Raw genomic sequence first — 12,938 nt, forward strand, 5'->3', positions numbered from 1 at the left:
GAGCCCGTGGTACAATCTGCCCCCCTGCCTCATGAACACCACTGACCTTCTGGGAGGAGCCAGAGGAGCAAGAAAACCACCTGTTCAAAACCAGAAATTTTATTTTTTTTTTTTGTAAAAAAAGTAAATAAAAATGGACCTTTTTTTTTTTTTTTTCCCTGCTCAGGCTGTAACACCCACCAGCTGCTGTGCCCACTGCCTGCATCTCCAACACTGAAGGGAAGGATAGACTAAAGCAATGCATAACAACAGAATCTCTGCAGGGAATGAAACTCAGAACGAAAGAGCTTGGGGTCCTTCCTCATAAAAGGGAGCTAAATCCTGGCTCAGCAGTACTCCTTGACAGAGGAGAGACCTTCTGCCCCCAGCAAGTCATTCCAGAGAGGTTAGCAACAATTAATCTGAAACCGTTCAAGCCCCCACCCAATGCCCCCTGGCAGAGCTGCCTCTGACCAAGCTTTTCCTCAGGACTCCAGTCCCAGCAGCATGAAGAACATGTTGGTCAGTCACCTCCTGGTCACCTTCTGCCCTTCAGAGCACACTGGGCATCAGAACCAGGCAAGGCAACCAAAAGCTTTGCAGTCCAACAAAAGGGTAGAGAAGAGCAAAGAGCCAGCAAAAGGGACACAATGCCCAGGTGACTGAGGCAATTGGGCTTGGGAATCAGCACACAATGAACAAGCACATCCTTGTGCTATAAACAAAAAGGAGGAATTAAATTTTCTAATCCTTTTTTGATAAAGGTAAAAAAAGGAGTGAAAAAATAATCTGGGTGGACTATTTGTTCTCATTTAACTGAACAAAGCCAAGCATGTGGCCAGGTTAAAACAAAACAGTCCTTCAGAAACAACTGATCTGACTGTCCCCATGCAAACACATTCACATGGGCTGTGACAAAGCCACTCTTTCAGGCTGCAACACATTCTTTAACTGTCAGGTAACAGCTTCAGCCTTGGGAGAAAAGGAAAAAAGAGGCAGTATGTGAGGGGGGAGAAAGATTATGCCACCTTCTTTAGGTGAAAGCAGAGACCAAGGAAGAGCCAGAAGCTACAGCTTCCCTGAAGATACCACTTCTGTTGGCATCATGGTGCTCAGCTTAGAGATCAATCCAGTGCAGGGACAGTGAGGCACCCTGCTCCTCTGGCAACCCTTAAAACAGGATGAAGAGGGGCACCTGAGCAGGGCAAACACCCACTCACTCCTACAAACAGCAGAAAACAACTTGGAACTTGCTGGCTCCTCTGCCACACAGCCAGTCCTCTTCTCAAGGCCTAAACTCCTCTCTCCTGACTGATGAGGTTTGCCTGCTTTGGACAGACCCAGCTGCTTAGTCCGAGCTCTCTTCTACCACCTCCTTTTGTTTCTTCTTCTTCTTCTTGCTGCTGCTCTCACTGGTCTGTGGAGAGATTGGAAAGGTCAGGAAGCCATCAAAAAGGAATCCCCCACTGCCCAATGCAGGAGGAACAGCTCCACACCAGACGCAGTGCAGGCTCCCCAGGGCACACTCCAGCACCATCCTCCCACAGGGACCCATACAGGGCACCAGAGCACACAGGTGGCCTGGCAGGAACCCACCAACTGTCCTGGCCCCTTCCCCATCTCCCACCACCAGTTCAGTTTAAAGTGCACCTCTAATAGCTCCTCCTCTGCTATGGAAAGAAATCCTGCCACTCTGTGGACACACACTGCAGGCTGCTGATGCATTAATCCTGAAGGTAACTGGGGACAGAGCAATCTTTACCATGCTTGGACCATACCATGGCAATATCCAATTACATACCCTTTCTATTTGTTCTCCCCCACTCTCAGCTGCCTCTCTGGCCTTCTTCTCTTTTTTCTTCCTTTTCTTTTCCTTTTTGCTCAGCTCCTCTGGTGGTGGGGTGGATGGTGGGGTCACAGCTTCCTCATTTTCACTCTCTGAGTCTCGTTTTCTCTGTTGGGGGAACATAATGTCAGACACACCAACACCAACAGAACTCAGGCAAGAGGAAGACTGATTTGTCCCCTGTACTTTTCAGTTTCCTGTATCCAAGTATTAGTTTAAAACATTGCTGCACCTTTCTAAGGGCATGCAAAAGCCCTGAGTTAGAGAATTTTAGGTGCAACTCTTACATGGACATTACTATGGACAGCTCTCCATAGTTTCCAAAAAGGTTCTCTGGCACAACAAATCTCTGTTGTGGCTCCATATATCTTCTTGTGCTGTGTTGAAGAATATGCCCAGAGCCAGCAGCTTGGTGTTTGAGCTGCAAATTGTGTCCTGGGTTGTAGGAAATTTCTGGAGCCCCAGCCAAGGAATGGTGAATGGGCAATGACCTTGTGCCTACCAAAGGCCATGGAAGACCCTGGACTAACATCATTGCACCAAAATGCAGGAGGCAAGGCATGTGCAGATAATGGGAATAACAGGGGCACAGAGTAGGAGCCAGAGAGAACTGGCAATACTCACTTTTGCAGCCCTGTCTACCTCTGAAACAGCTTGATCATCAGCAGCTGCTTCTTTCCTGGAAGCATCTCTGAAAGAAAAGATCCCAAGGTTGCACAGGACAGTTGTTGGTTGCCTTATGCTGCTCTGGACTGGTACAAATCCCTGTCCCCCACCAAGGGCTCTGTAACCCACCCCAGGAGCTGGGTGGGGAAGTTGGTGTGGGGGAGACCTGCAGCCTGCACCAGGGCCAGCTGGGCTGGGCAACAGCACGGCCTCCCCCATTTAATTTAGCAGACTGACTCCCTCTAAAACCACAACAGGCTAAAAAGGGATAACTGTCTGCTCAGGGCCTTTCTTCCTACACTGCCCAAGAGCAACACACTCCAAGAAGTGCAACTGCATCCCAGGTTCCAGACAGCATTGGGCCAAGCCTAACATGATCCATGCACAAATTGCAGCATCAAGCCCAGCCCTTGCTGCACAGTGCTCCCTTCTGAACACACCCAGTACCCACCTGTAATCCACATATTCCCTCCTCCAGGACTCTGGTGTGCTCTCATTGGGCTTTCCATGCTTGTCCAGCAGACCTTTCTGGATCATCATCTTCTTCTGACTGGCCTGAAAGCAACATGCAACAAGTCAAACTGCAGCTCCAGGTAAGAAAAATCCTCCCTCAAGGAAGAGGAGAGAATCCAGCAACAAGCCAAGCCAGCAACTACAGCATTACCTATTTACCACTATTCCAAGGATCTTGAAACAAATGAGACAAAACATCCCCTGCACAGAAGAGCCTAAATCTCAGACAAAAGGCACCTTTAAATAATGGCTAATTTGATGGGGGAGTCACAAGAACATTAACACAACTGCACATCATGGAGTCTGGATCTTTGACTGGGTTTTTCCAGCTTAATGACCTGCAGCATTTGAGCCAGACCATTTGTTTGTGAAGTTTTGAAAACTACTCAAAAAAATACACTGTCCTGTATTACCCCACCTCTGCCATGAGATAAATGTGGAGCAGCCCCAAAGCTTTCACCTGACCCACAGCAATGGGATGAGCCACTCTAACTTGACACAGAGTTTTGAGTCCAATCTGCATCAGGCCAGCCTGGCTACAGTTAAGCCACATGCCTGAGGTGGGAGAGGAACCAACATTGGGTGTTCCCACTGCTCCTCTCCTTCAGGCACAGTTCAGTGTCTCACAGACAGTGTGCAGCTCCTGCCCAGCCCCTCCAGAACCATCAGCATGGGGTGATGGATGAAGGTCATCTTTGCACAGAGTGCTAATGCCATCCACTTCACATCATTTGGCTCTTTACCAGAGGAGGGCTGGTGCTGTACAGATCTGAGGAGCCCAGGCTCTTTTGGGAAGGAAAGCCTCACTCCCACCAGCACTGGGCTGCCACAGCTCTGGCACTGGGAACTGCCACCACTGTAGCTCTAGGAGACCACAGCAGAATTACAGAAAGGCCCTCAAGAAGACACAGCTCTGGTCAGGGTCCCAGAGTCCCACAGTCCAATAGCTGGGCTCCCACCACTGCCCTGAGACTGACCCCATGCCCACAGCAGCACTCACCTTGGGACCCAGCCCCCATTTCCTGGGATATGTGTCTCTCTCCATGATCACTCTCTTGATCTTTGCCACGATGCCATGGTCACAGGTGGAAATGACTGCTGTGGTCATCAAGGCAATGGCTGCAGAAGCAGGCATGAAGGTCAGTAACTCCTGAAGAGCAGAACTGTGACAGCCTGTTCTGCCTCTGTCAGCACAAAGATGACCAACACCCCCCAACAGTGTCACCCCAAGGAACCACTGTCACACAGCTTCTCTGAACACCCTGCTTAGAACTGGGCACCCTTTCAAGTCAAGCTGGCAGTTGCTGCAGTCCCTTTGCACTGATCTAGCAGGAGAGGTGATGTGCCTGGTGGCAGCATGTGATCAGACACCATCCCTCGTCCCAGTGAGGATGGAGCCCCCAAGAGGGGCTCCAACCCTGCCAGCACTGCTCCCCTCCTGCAGGCAGCCAGCCACACATCACAGCAGCCCCCAGTAGGACACTGGGACACTGCAGGATGTCTGGAGGCTGCACAGCACCCAGACCCTAGAACAGGAGCTGGGGTGCTACAGGAGGGCAGCCCCACTGCACTCAGAGAATGGATAAACTGTGTCATCACCTCACACACAGCACACCTGAGCATCACACAGCTGCTGAAACCCTCACACCTTGCCCAGGACTGATGCAGTCAGTCTGATGCTTCTTAACATCCTGCCCAAAAACAGCTGCCTTAGGCTTACATTCCCTATCAGGAAGCACTAATTAAACCTTCTGCACGTGGGAACTAATTTGTGGTGCCTTTACTGTCACATAGTCTGTTATTTCTGCAGTTAGCTGGACACAAGGAGAAGGAGGCATTTCCTACCTAGGCAGATGGCTTCTCCTTTTGTGGTGATGACAACAATCTCCTGATTAAGCTCAATCCCATCCTCATACCGCAGAACACCTGGCAGCATGATCTTGGCTCCATAGCAAATGGCATTAACCTGAAAATGTAGGCAATGGGAGGGCTTAGAAGCTATTACAAGAATTGAAGCACCAAGTGTCTCTAATTTTTAGCTTCCCACTGCCATTTCCATCCCAGCAATATAATCTCTAAATAGCTATTTGTTTTTGTCCACGACATAAAACTTGGGAGCTTTGGAAGGAGAAAGCAAAGCACCTATCACAGCAAACAATGGGTGAGGCAGATCTCTCATAACCATCAGCACCCTCCTCAAGCAACAAGAGCAGATCCTCTGTCATTGAATTCATGGCTCCTACATCTTAGTGCTGCTCTGGGACTCCCATGGGAGGTTCTACACAAGTCACCATCACTGGACATCCCATGGCTCCTGATCCTGTGCATTCTATCAGTTGAACAAATCAGGAGAACACTCTGCAGTTCCCCTGGCACTGCCTCAGAACTCACAGCACTGTCCTTCATGACGAGCCTCTTGTGTGAAGTGAGCAGCTTCTCCAGGGGCAGGATGACCCTTCGCAGGTAGCTGTCGTCCTTGTTGTTGTCGTACTGCCACTGGGCATCCAGCACATCGTGCATGGTCACCATGTTGTCCTGCCAAGACAAAACCCTTCTCAACTCTCCCACCAGCCACCAACTTGAAACATGCACAGGAGAAGAGATGAAGTTCAACAGCAAATAGTGTTTGAAAAAGGGAGTAAAACTAGATGCCCACCACAAGCATGAAAACACAACTTAAAAGAGGAAAGAATACTTTCCATCAGCAGCTTGAGGTCAGCCTGGTTTGAGCTACCAGACTTTGGCCTTCCTAATCTCAGACAGCATTTGGATCGACAGGCTAAGGTCTGCCCACATGAATCTTTTAGATATGACCTAACTGCAATTCCTGGGGCTCCTAGACAAAGGTTAGTGACCAGAAATCTAAATTAACCAGCTCTTTAATCTGTGATATGGAATAAATTCTGAGGCAGCTGTGAGCACCCAATAGCTGGAACTCAGAAATGCCCTGTGATTGCAGCTGTGCTAGGAGCACAGAAACACCGATGGGTGGGTAAGCACTTGCACTTTGATACTGCTGCTTTCCAAAAAAAAAAAAAATTAGTTCTGGAGTTTGGACCAGCAGCAGGATCTATCTGTGACCAGAGTGAATAGACTGTACAAGTGTCCAAGATCACACAAGACTCTATCTCCCAGGCTCATTCCAATGAACCACATTCCCTGAGCTGTGCTGACTCCAAGCAGTCACTTCACACTCCTGAACTCATGAAACTCTGGGGTCTGTAGGCTGAGAAATGCAGGTGACATAAAACAAACTTTCAGCCACCAAAGTGCACTTCCCAGTCACTCACTGTCCCAAAGTTTAATTACCAGAACAGGAGCAACATCCTGAACTGAACTCAACACTTTGGTTACAGAACACCTACAGCAAGAGCTCTCACTCTTTGGGGCCTATTCACAAAACTCCTCCTCGAGCCTAAACCTCCTCCTAACACTGTAAAATGCACAGTCCCAATGCAAATCTTGCAATTCTGACAATTTCCAACGAGCTGGTTACAGCTGGAGGTGCCACTGTACCGTCTCTCCCAGGATGCCTGAGCGGACCCTGCGCAGCTCCTGCATCTGGCCCCCCACGCCCAGCAGCAAGCCCAGGTGGACACACAGGGTTCGGATGTATGTGCCTGCTTCACAGCTCACCCAGAAGATACCTGAAAGGCACAACAGGATAGTTTTTATGCAGAAAATAAACCACATCCTTCAAGAGAAGCTGTATGCCCAGCCCTTCCCAGAGCCATCAGCATGGGGTGATAGATGAAGGTCATCTTTGCCTGAGAGCTAATGCCATCTAATTGACATCATTTGGCTCTTCTGTGAAGGGTGCAACAGTACAAAGAGATGGGATTTGCTTCCCAGCACACCAAAGCAATGCATGAAGCAGTTACTTCTGGACAATGGCAGGACTTAGGTCTTAAGGCATCTGCCAAAAGCAGCCCATTTCACAGAAAATTTTATCAATTGTCAGTTTTATAGGAAGAAGGCAGGAAAACCCTGTTTTACCTAATCTCCTCTCAGGATCATACTCCACCAGCTTGCTCTCGTAGATGGTTCTGACTCTCAGTTGTCGTTTGACAGCAGCAATGAGGGGTGGCCGCTGGAACAGGGCACCTGTCAGGGTTTCTATGGCCTGAGGGGAGAAGAAGCAAGATTTTACACCTGAGCTATAATGCTGGAGCAACTTGGAATCTGTAGCAATTGTGTCCACTTCCAAAAATGAGAAACCACAAGGTTTATCCTGATTTGGTGATGCTGTATTTAATAAAGCAAATCCAAGCCAGTGATGTGGTCAAGATGCCAGTGAGCACAGCCAGGACTTTTCCATTAGATGGCAGCATGTGATCAGACACCATCCCTCGTCCCAGTGAGGATGGAGCCCCCAAAGACGGGCTCCAACCCTGACAGCACTGCTCCCCTCCTGCAGGCAGCCAGCCACACATCACAGCAGCCCCCAGTAGGACACTGGGACACTGCAGGATGTCTGGAGGCTGCACAGCACCCAGACCCTAGAACAGGAGCTGGGGTGCTGCAGGAGGGCAGCCCCACTGCACTCAGAGAATGGATAAACTGTGTCATCACCTCACACACAGCACACCTAAGCTCCATTCTTGGCCCCTCATCTCCCACCAGTGGCCAGCACTCTGCATGCCAGATGCCAGCATGGCTAAGAGCATGTGAGACTTACCCTGGCCAGCTGAGCCTCACTTTCAATGGCATTGTGCAGCCGAACAATTCCCACATACTCTTTGCCTGAAAGAATGACAAGAGCAGTCAGGAGTGGCCGCTTGCATTTGATGTTGGACCTCTAGGTACACCCTGCCTCACAGCCACACATCCCCAGAACCCCGAAATCCTACTGCCTCTTCTAAATATGGGAATGGTTTATTAGAGAGTTGGTTATTCTTCCAGGGAAATAAATCTAAGCTATTTATTTGTTCTCTGAACTGAAAGAGGCTGAAAGTTCAACTTACATGGTAAATAAAACCATGTCAGAGGTGATTTCACTGACTTATAACAGCTCAAGCACCAGAGAAGCAAAGAAAAAACCACCTGAGACAACATGCATCCTCAGTGGCTTGGAATAACATGCAATCCTTAAAAGGCAAGGCACTGAAGACTAAGATTGGCTTTTTCAAGTTTTAGAAATCCCCATCTTGTCTCCAAAAGCACTCCACACATCCCTAGCCACTGCAAACACCCTGAGCACCAAACAAACCTGCTCCCTGCTGCGACTTGACCAGGCGTGTGGCCCTCTCGATGCAGACGATGAGGCAGCCGGTCACCTTGGGGTCCAGCGTGCCGCTGTGCCCCGTCTTCTCCACCCGCAGGATGCGCCGGATCCACGCCACCACCTCGTGCGAGGACGGGTTGGAGGGTTTGTCCAGGTTAATAAAGCCAGACCTACAGGGCAAAACGGCAGGGAATGGGAGCTAAGCATCAGGGCACACACAGGAACAGTGCAGTAACTTTGAAATGCTGTTATGGCTGCAAAGAAATGTATTTCTATACAGGCAGATTAACAGCTCTCGGTGAGCCCACACTGACCTGCTTCATGCACAACAGGTGAGATAATCCATGGTCAAGGACTTCTCCCCTGCCTTATCACTACTCTGCAGTTAAAAAAACCCCAAATTCTACAAACGAGCAGTTTCAAAGCCCAGCAGACTAAGGGATTTTTTCAAAAACGCCAAAGAATTCCTTAGGTGGTCTGCATGTTCATCCACAGATCTTCTATAATCTCAGAATAAAGAAAACTTCACAGGGAGAGATCAGGCAGTCCTATTTACAAGTTTACTGATTATGGCAATACACTGAGTGAAGAAGAAAGGTACAAGGGGAATCCAGACAAAATATTTTGAAGGTATTAACTGTGGAAGAAAAATAAATCACTCTGGCCTGTACTGGACTCACCTAACATAGTCAGAAATCTCTCTCTTCAGGGGATTAGCACCGGAAGGAAGAGGTGTGTAGTGTGCTGTCCTCACATTTAACTTGTCAAAGTTCTAAAAAATCCAAGAAGGAGTTACAAGTCTTTTTAAGTTCCCTTGATTTCAATGTTCCAATACATCTCCACAGAAACAGCAGGTCTGATTTGCACGTTTAAGTGATAGGGCTACTTCCAAAATGAAAATGACCCAACAATGAAGCCACCATAATAATTTATGAAAATCGAGAAAAATAGAAATCCTGGACTGAAGGAGATGGGAAAGCAGCACTGACAATAGAGGATAAACCGAACATTCCCCAGAAACTCAGCGGAAGCAACCCAAAAGTCTACACACACCACAGGCCATGGTGAGACCCGAATTAAAAACTCAAGAAATATGGCGGGATCTTTCCAAGGCACAGAAAATTCACAAAACGGAATGGATAGCGCTGGAGAGACTTTGTAACACGCTTTCTGCCGGCAGAGCAGCACGTGTGCCGCTGGCAGCAGCGCGGTCACACCTCCCGAGGACAAAAGGAGCGGGAACGCGGCCGGGCCACGCGGCTGGGCAGAAGCCGCCCTACCTTCAGCAGCAAGGGCCACTGCGACGTGTCCAGCTGGGCCACCCGCGACTCGGGCTTGATGAGGAAATCCTCGGTGTGCTGAATGTCCTGGGGGGCGAAGTGAAGCGGGATCAGAGGAGGAAGCGGGCGGGCCGCGCTCCCGCCGCTCTCTCCACGTGGCCGCGGCGGCTCCGCGCTGCGCCGGGACGGAGCGGGCAGAGCCCGTCCCCGCCCGCCCTCCCCACGGTCCCCGCAACGCGCCCGCACCGATGGGGCTGCGGGACCCCCTGTACCCCGAGCACGGCCCGATCGACCCCCCAGCGCGCTCACCGCCACATCATCATCGCCGAGCGCCCGCTTCTCCTTCTTCCGCCGCTTCTTCGCGCTGGAACCTGCGGGAGCGACACGCCGGGAGTGAGCGCGGGGAGCGTGCGGGGCCGGGAGGGGAGAGGGGCGAAGGCCCGAGAGGGGTAAAACCGCCCGCAGAGCCTTCCCCGAGCGGCGCCGCGCCGACCCCGAGCCCGCCCCGTGCCCTCCCCGCCGGGGGTCCCCGCGCCCCCGCCGGTCCCCACCGCTGCGCACCGTCCCCGTCCGCCATGGCCGCGCCGCGTGCTGTCCCCGCCGCCGGAGCGCCCCGTCCCGCCGGGCCCCGCGCGGCCGCGTCACCGGCCCCGCCCCCCGCGTCACCGGGAGCGGCCCCGCCCCTTCCGCCGCCCGGGGCCGCCCATCCTCGGCGCTACCGCGGAGTTACAGTTCCAGCTACAGTTTCATCTCTTGGAATTTAAGGACACGGACATGTTGTGATTTCGCCGCACGGGTTTTTAGTTTTGCCTCCCAGCCTGGCGCATCCGTGACTAACCTCGCTATAAAATGACATCCAGTTCGGATCCGAGCCTTTCTCATCTACTCTTTTACTTTGTCGAAAAGAAATTAAGGCTTCTTAAAATTAGCAGCTTCTCTGCGTTTCACAGAGGAAAATGGCAAGTTCTTCATTATTTAAATATGGAAGGTGAAAAACACTCGAAAAACAAACACTGGCAAAGCATCGGGAATATTGCTGTCTCTAGAAACAAATATTAAGACCACTGTTTAACAGAACTATTTATTAGCTCTGGCTTCTCTCCCAGGTGCACGAAGTGCATTGCCTTCTTTCTGAAAGCCTCAGCCCCTGCAGGGTCTCTGGGAGTGCTGACCTAGAATTGTTCTTTATCCACTCAACACGCACACCCCCAGGGCATCTCCAGCTTCAGGATAAAGCCTGCCCTGCTTCAGGGGGTATATTAGCACTGCTGGAATTTAGCAAGGACTGTCTGTACCCAACAGCTGAGTGCACCAAAGACAGCAGGGTCTTTTCTCCTCTAAAGCTGCCTTCACTTAAAGGTCCCAAAAAGAGGACATCAAAAGACATAAGTGCCTGAGAGCAGATGGATAACAGCTAAAAAGAAGTAAGCAATTAGTCCACATTCCATTAACTCCAGAAACTTCACCACCTCCACCATTAATTCCATACCCAAATTCCCTTAGCTGAAGTAGATTTGCCATTGGGGGTTAACAGCTGCTACAGAGACTGGAGTCAGCCACCATCACCCTAGGACCCACTTGCAGGTCAGTGACCAACTCCTTTTGTCCACCACAAAACTCAGGGCCTCCTGTTGGATGCAGTGTCTGTTGTTTTCAGGACAGGGAAAAATTAAATCTTGTTTTAATGTAGGTTTTTCTGTTTTTTGTTTGGTTGTTGGTTTTTTAAAATCATCCTTAACTACATTTGATTCCTAAACACTCAAATCCTTCAACACATACAAATGGCAGCCAGTCTTTTAATGAACGGCTTCCTTGTACCCTGAAATGGCCTTTCTACTTTAGGGTTACACTTCTTCCAAGCATGACAACTTTCAGTACATACAGTGAGTAGTTTACTGTGACACAAGGCAAACGTGTAGATGAACGCATCCTCTCATCAACCATTACTCCACTGCGTTACAGAACTCGAATGAAAAATAAATAACGGGATAGAGTCTGTGCTGTCACCGGCTGAAGCCACCAGTCCGAGCTGTCCCTGCGGGCGGCGGCGCTCAGAGCCCCTGTCCGGCGGGGCTCAGCATCTCCTGCAGCACCAGGTGCAGCAGATGGTTCTGCTCGGCGCTCAGCAGCGGCCACAGCTCGGCCTGCAGCGCCTTCAGCGCCTCCGCGTCCTTCTCCTGGCACGCCAGCACGGCCGACTGCAGCAGCAGGAACAGCTCGGCCGGCAGGTAGCTGGCGGCGGGGGGCAGCGCCCCGCCCGTGCCGCTGCCGCTGGCGGTGCCCGCTCCGCCGTCGGGCGCCTCCCAGCAGTACTGCTCCAGCGTGCGGGCGTGCTCGGGCAGCAGCTTGGCGGGCGGCGGCTGCAGCAGGAGCAGCAGCAGCACCCGCGACACCTCGCAGCGCGCCAGCACGTCCAGGAAGGCGCCGCCGGGCGCGGCCCCGGCCCCGGCCGCAGCGCCCAGCCCGGCCCCGGCCAGCGCCTGCGCCCGCGTCAGCGTGGCCAGCGCCCCGGCGTAGTCGCGGGCCAGCAGCAGGCAGGACGCGCGCTCGGCCAGGCAGCGCAGGGCCTGCAGCGGCAGCCGCGCCGCCGTCAGCAGCTCCGCCGCCCGCTGCAGGGGCGCGGCGGCGCGGGCGGGCTGCCCCGTGTCGCGGAGCGCCGCCGCCAGCTCCAGGCACGGCCCGGCCGCCAGCGCGGGCTGTCCCCGCTCCAGGTGCAGGCGGGCGGCGAAGGCCCCGCAGCTCTGCGCCGCCGCCACGTGCTCGCCGAAGCCGCCGCGCAGCCCCAGGCGCTGCCGCAGGTCCCGCTCCTGGCGCAGGAAGAGCCGCGCGGCCTCGGCCAGCGCGGCCGCCTCGGCGGGGCCGTGGAACAGGCTCTGGGCGCAGCGCGCCACGGCCAGCTGGCACCAGGCGGCGTAGGGCAGGCTCTCCTGGGCGCGCAGCTCCCGCGCCAGCGCCGCGAACTGCTCCGCCGCCTCCGCTACGTTCGGTTTCCGCAGGAACCGCCGCCGCAGCTTGGCCGACACCAGCCGGTACCGAGACAGGAAATCGCCGTCGCCGCCGAGCCCCGGCCCGGAGCCGCCCGCCCCGCCGGGGCCGGAGCCGCCGCCCGCCGACAGCATCGCGGGCCCAGCGCGGAACTGACGCGCCGCGCCGGGCCGCGCTCCGCCGCGCGCCGCCGGCCAATCAGCGCCCGCCCCGCCCCCCGCGGCCGGCCAATCAGCGCCCGCGCCGGCCGCCCGTGGCTGTGGGGCGTGGCGAGGGCGAGGCCAAGGCAGCTGGCGCGTCCCAGCTGTCACCGCCCGCAGTGGGCGTGGCCATGTGACACAGCCCCGCCCATACTACACGTAGCGGGCGCCCCCTTGCGGAGTGGAGGACCCGCGCTCCTGCTCCGGCCCCACCGGGATGAGGAGTGGGACCGGGAGCGGGACCA

General features: G+C 53.3%; 2 protein-coding genes across 2 annotated transcripts; both read right to left on the reverse strand.

The window, feature by feature from the left end:
* Positions 1–77: 77 nt before the first annotated feature.
* DKC1 (dyskerin pseudouridine synthase 1) lies at positions 78–10,185 on the reverse strand. The gene is made up of 15 exons (XM_079318667.1): positions 10,070–10,185; positions 9,818–9,879; positions 9,509–9,595; positions 8,909–9,000; positions 8,214–8,398; positions 7,683–7,747; positions 7,001–7,127; positions 6,521–6,651; positions 5,396–5,539; positions 4,850–4,970; positions 4,005–4,123; positions 2,943–3,046; positions 2,450–2,516; positions 1,781–1,933; positions 78–1,396 (listed from the first exon to the last, which is right to left on the reverse strand). The coding sequence occupies exons 1-15, from the start codon at positions 10,083–10,085 to the stop codon at positions 1,328–1,330; spliced, it is 1,542 nt and encodes a 513-aa protein (XP_079174793.1). The 5' UTR covers positions 10,086–10,185; the 3' UTR covers positions 78–1,327.
* Positions 10,186–11,292: 1,107 nt separating this feature from the next.
* On the reverse strand, positions 11,293–12,701 carry F8A1 (coagulation factor VIII associated 1). Its single transcript, XM_079318732.1, has one exon. The coding sequence runs from the start codon at positions 12,625–12,627 to the stop codon at positions 11,560–11,562; it is 1,068 nt and encodes a 355-aa protein (XP_079174858.1). The 5' UTR covers positions 12,628–12,701; the 3' UTR covers positions 11,293–11,559.
* Positions 12,702–12,938: the final 237 nt, after the last annotated feature.

Source organism: Erithacus rubecula (assembly GCF_903797595.1).
Source record: "Erithacus rubecula genome assembly, chromosome: 15".
Classification (NCBI taxonomy): Eukaryota; Metazoa; Chordata; class Aves; order Passeriformes; family Muscicapidae; genus Erithacus; species Erithacus rubecula.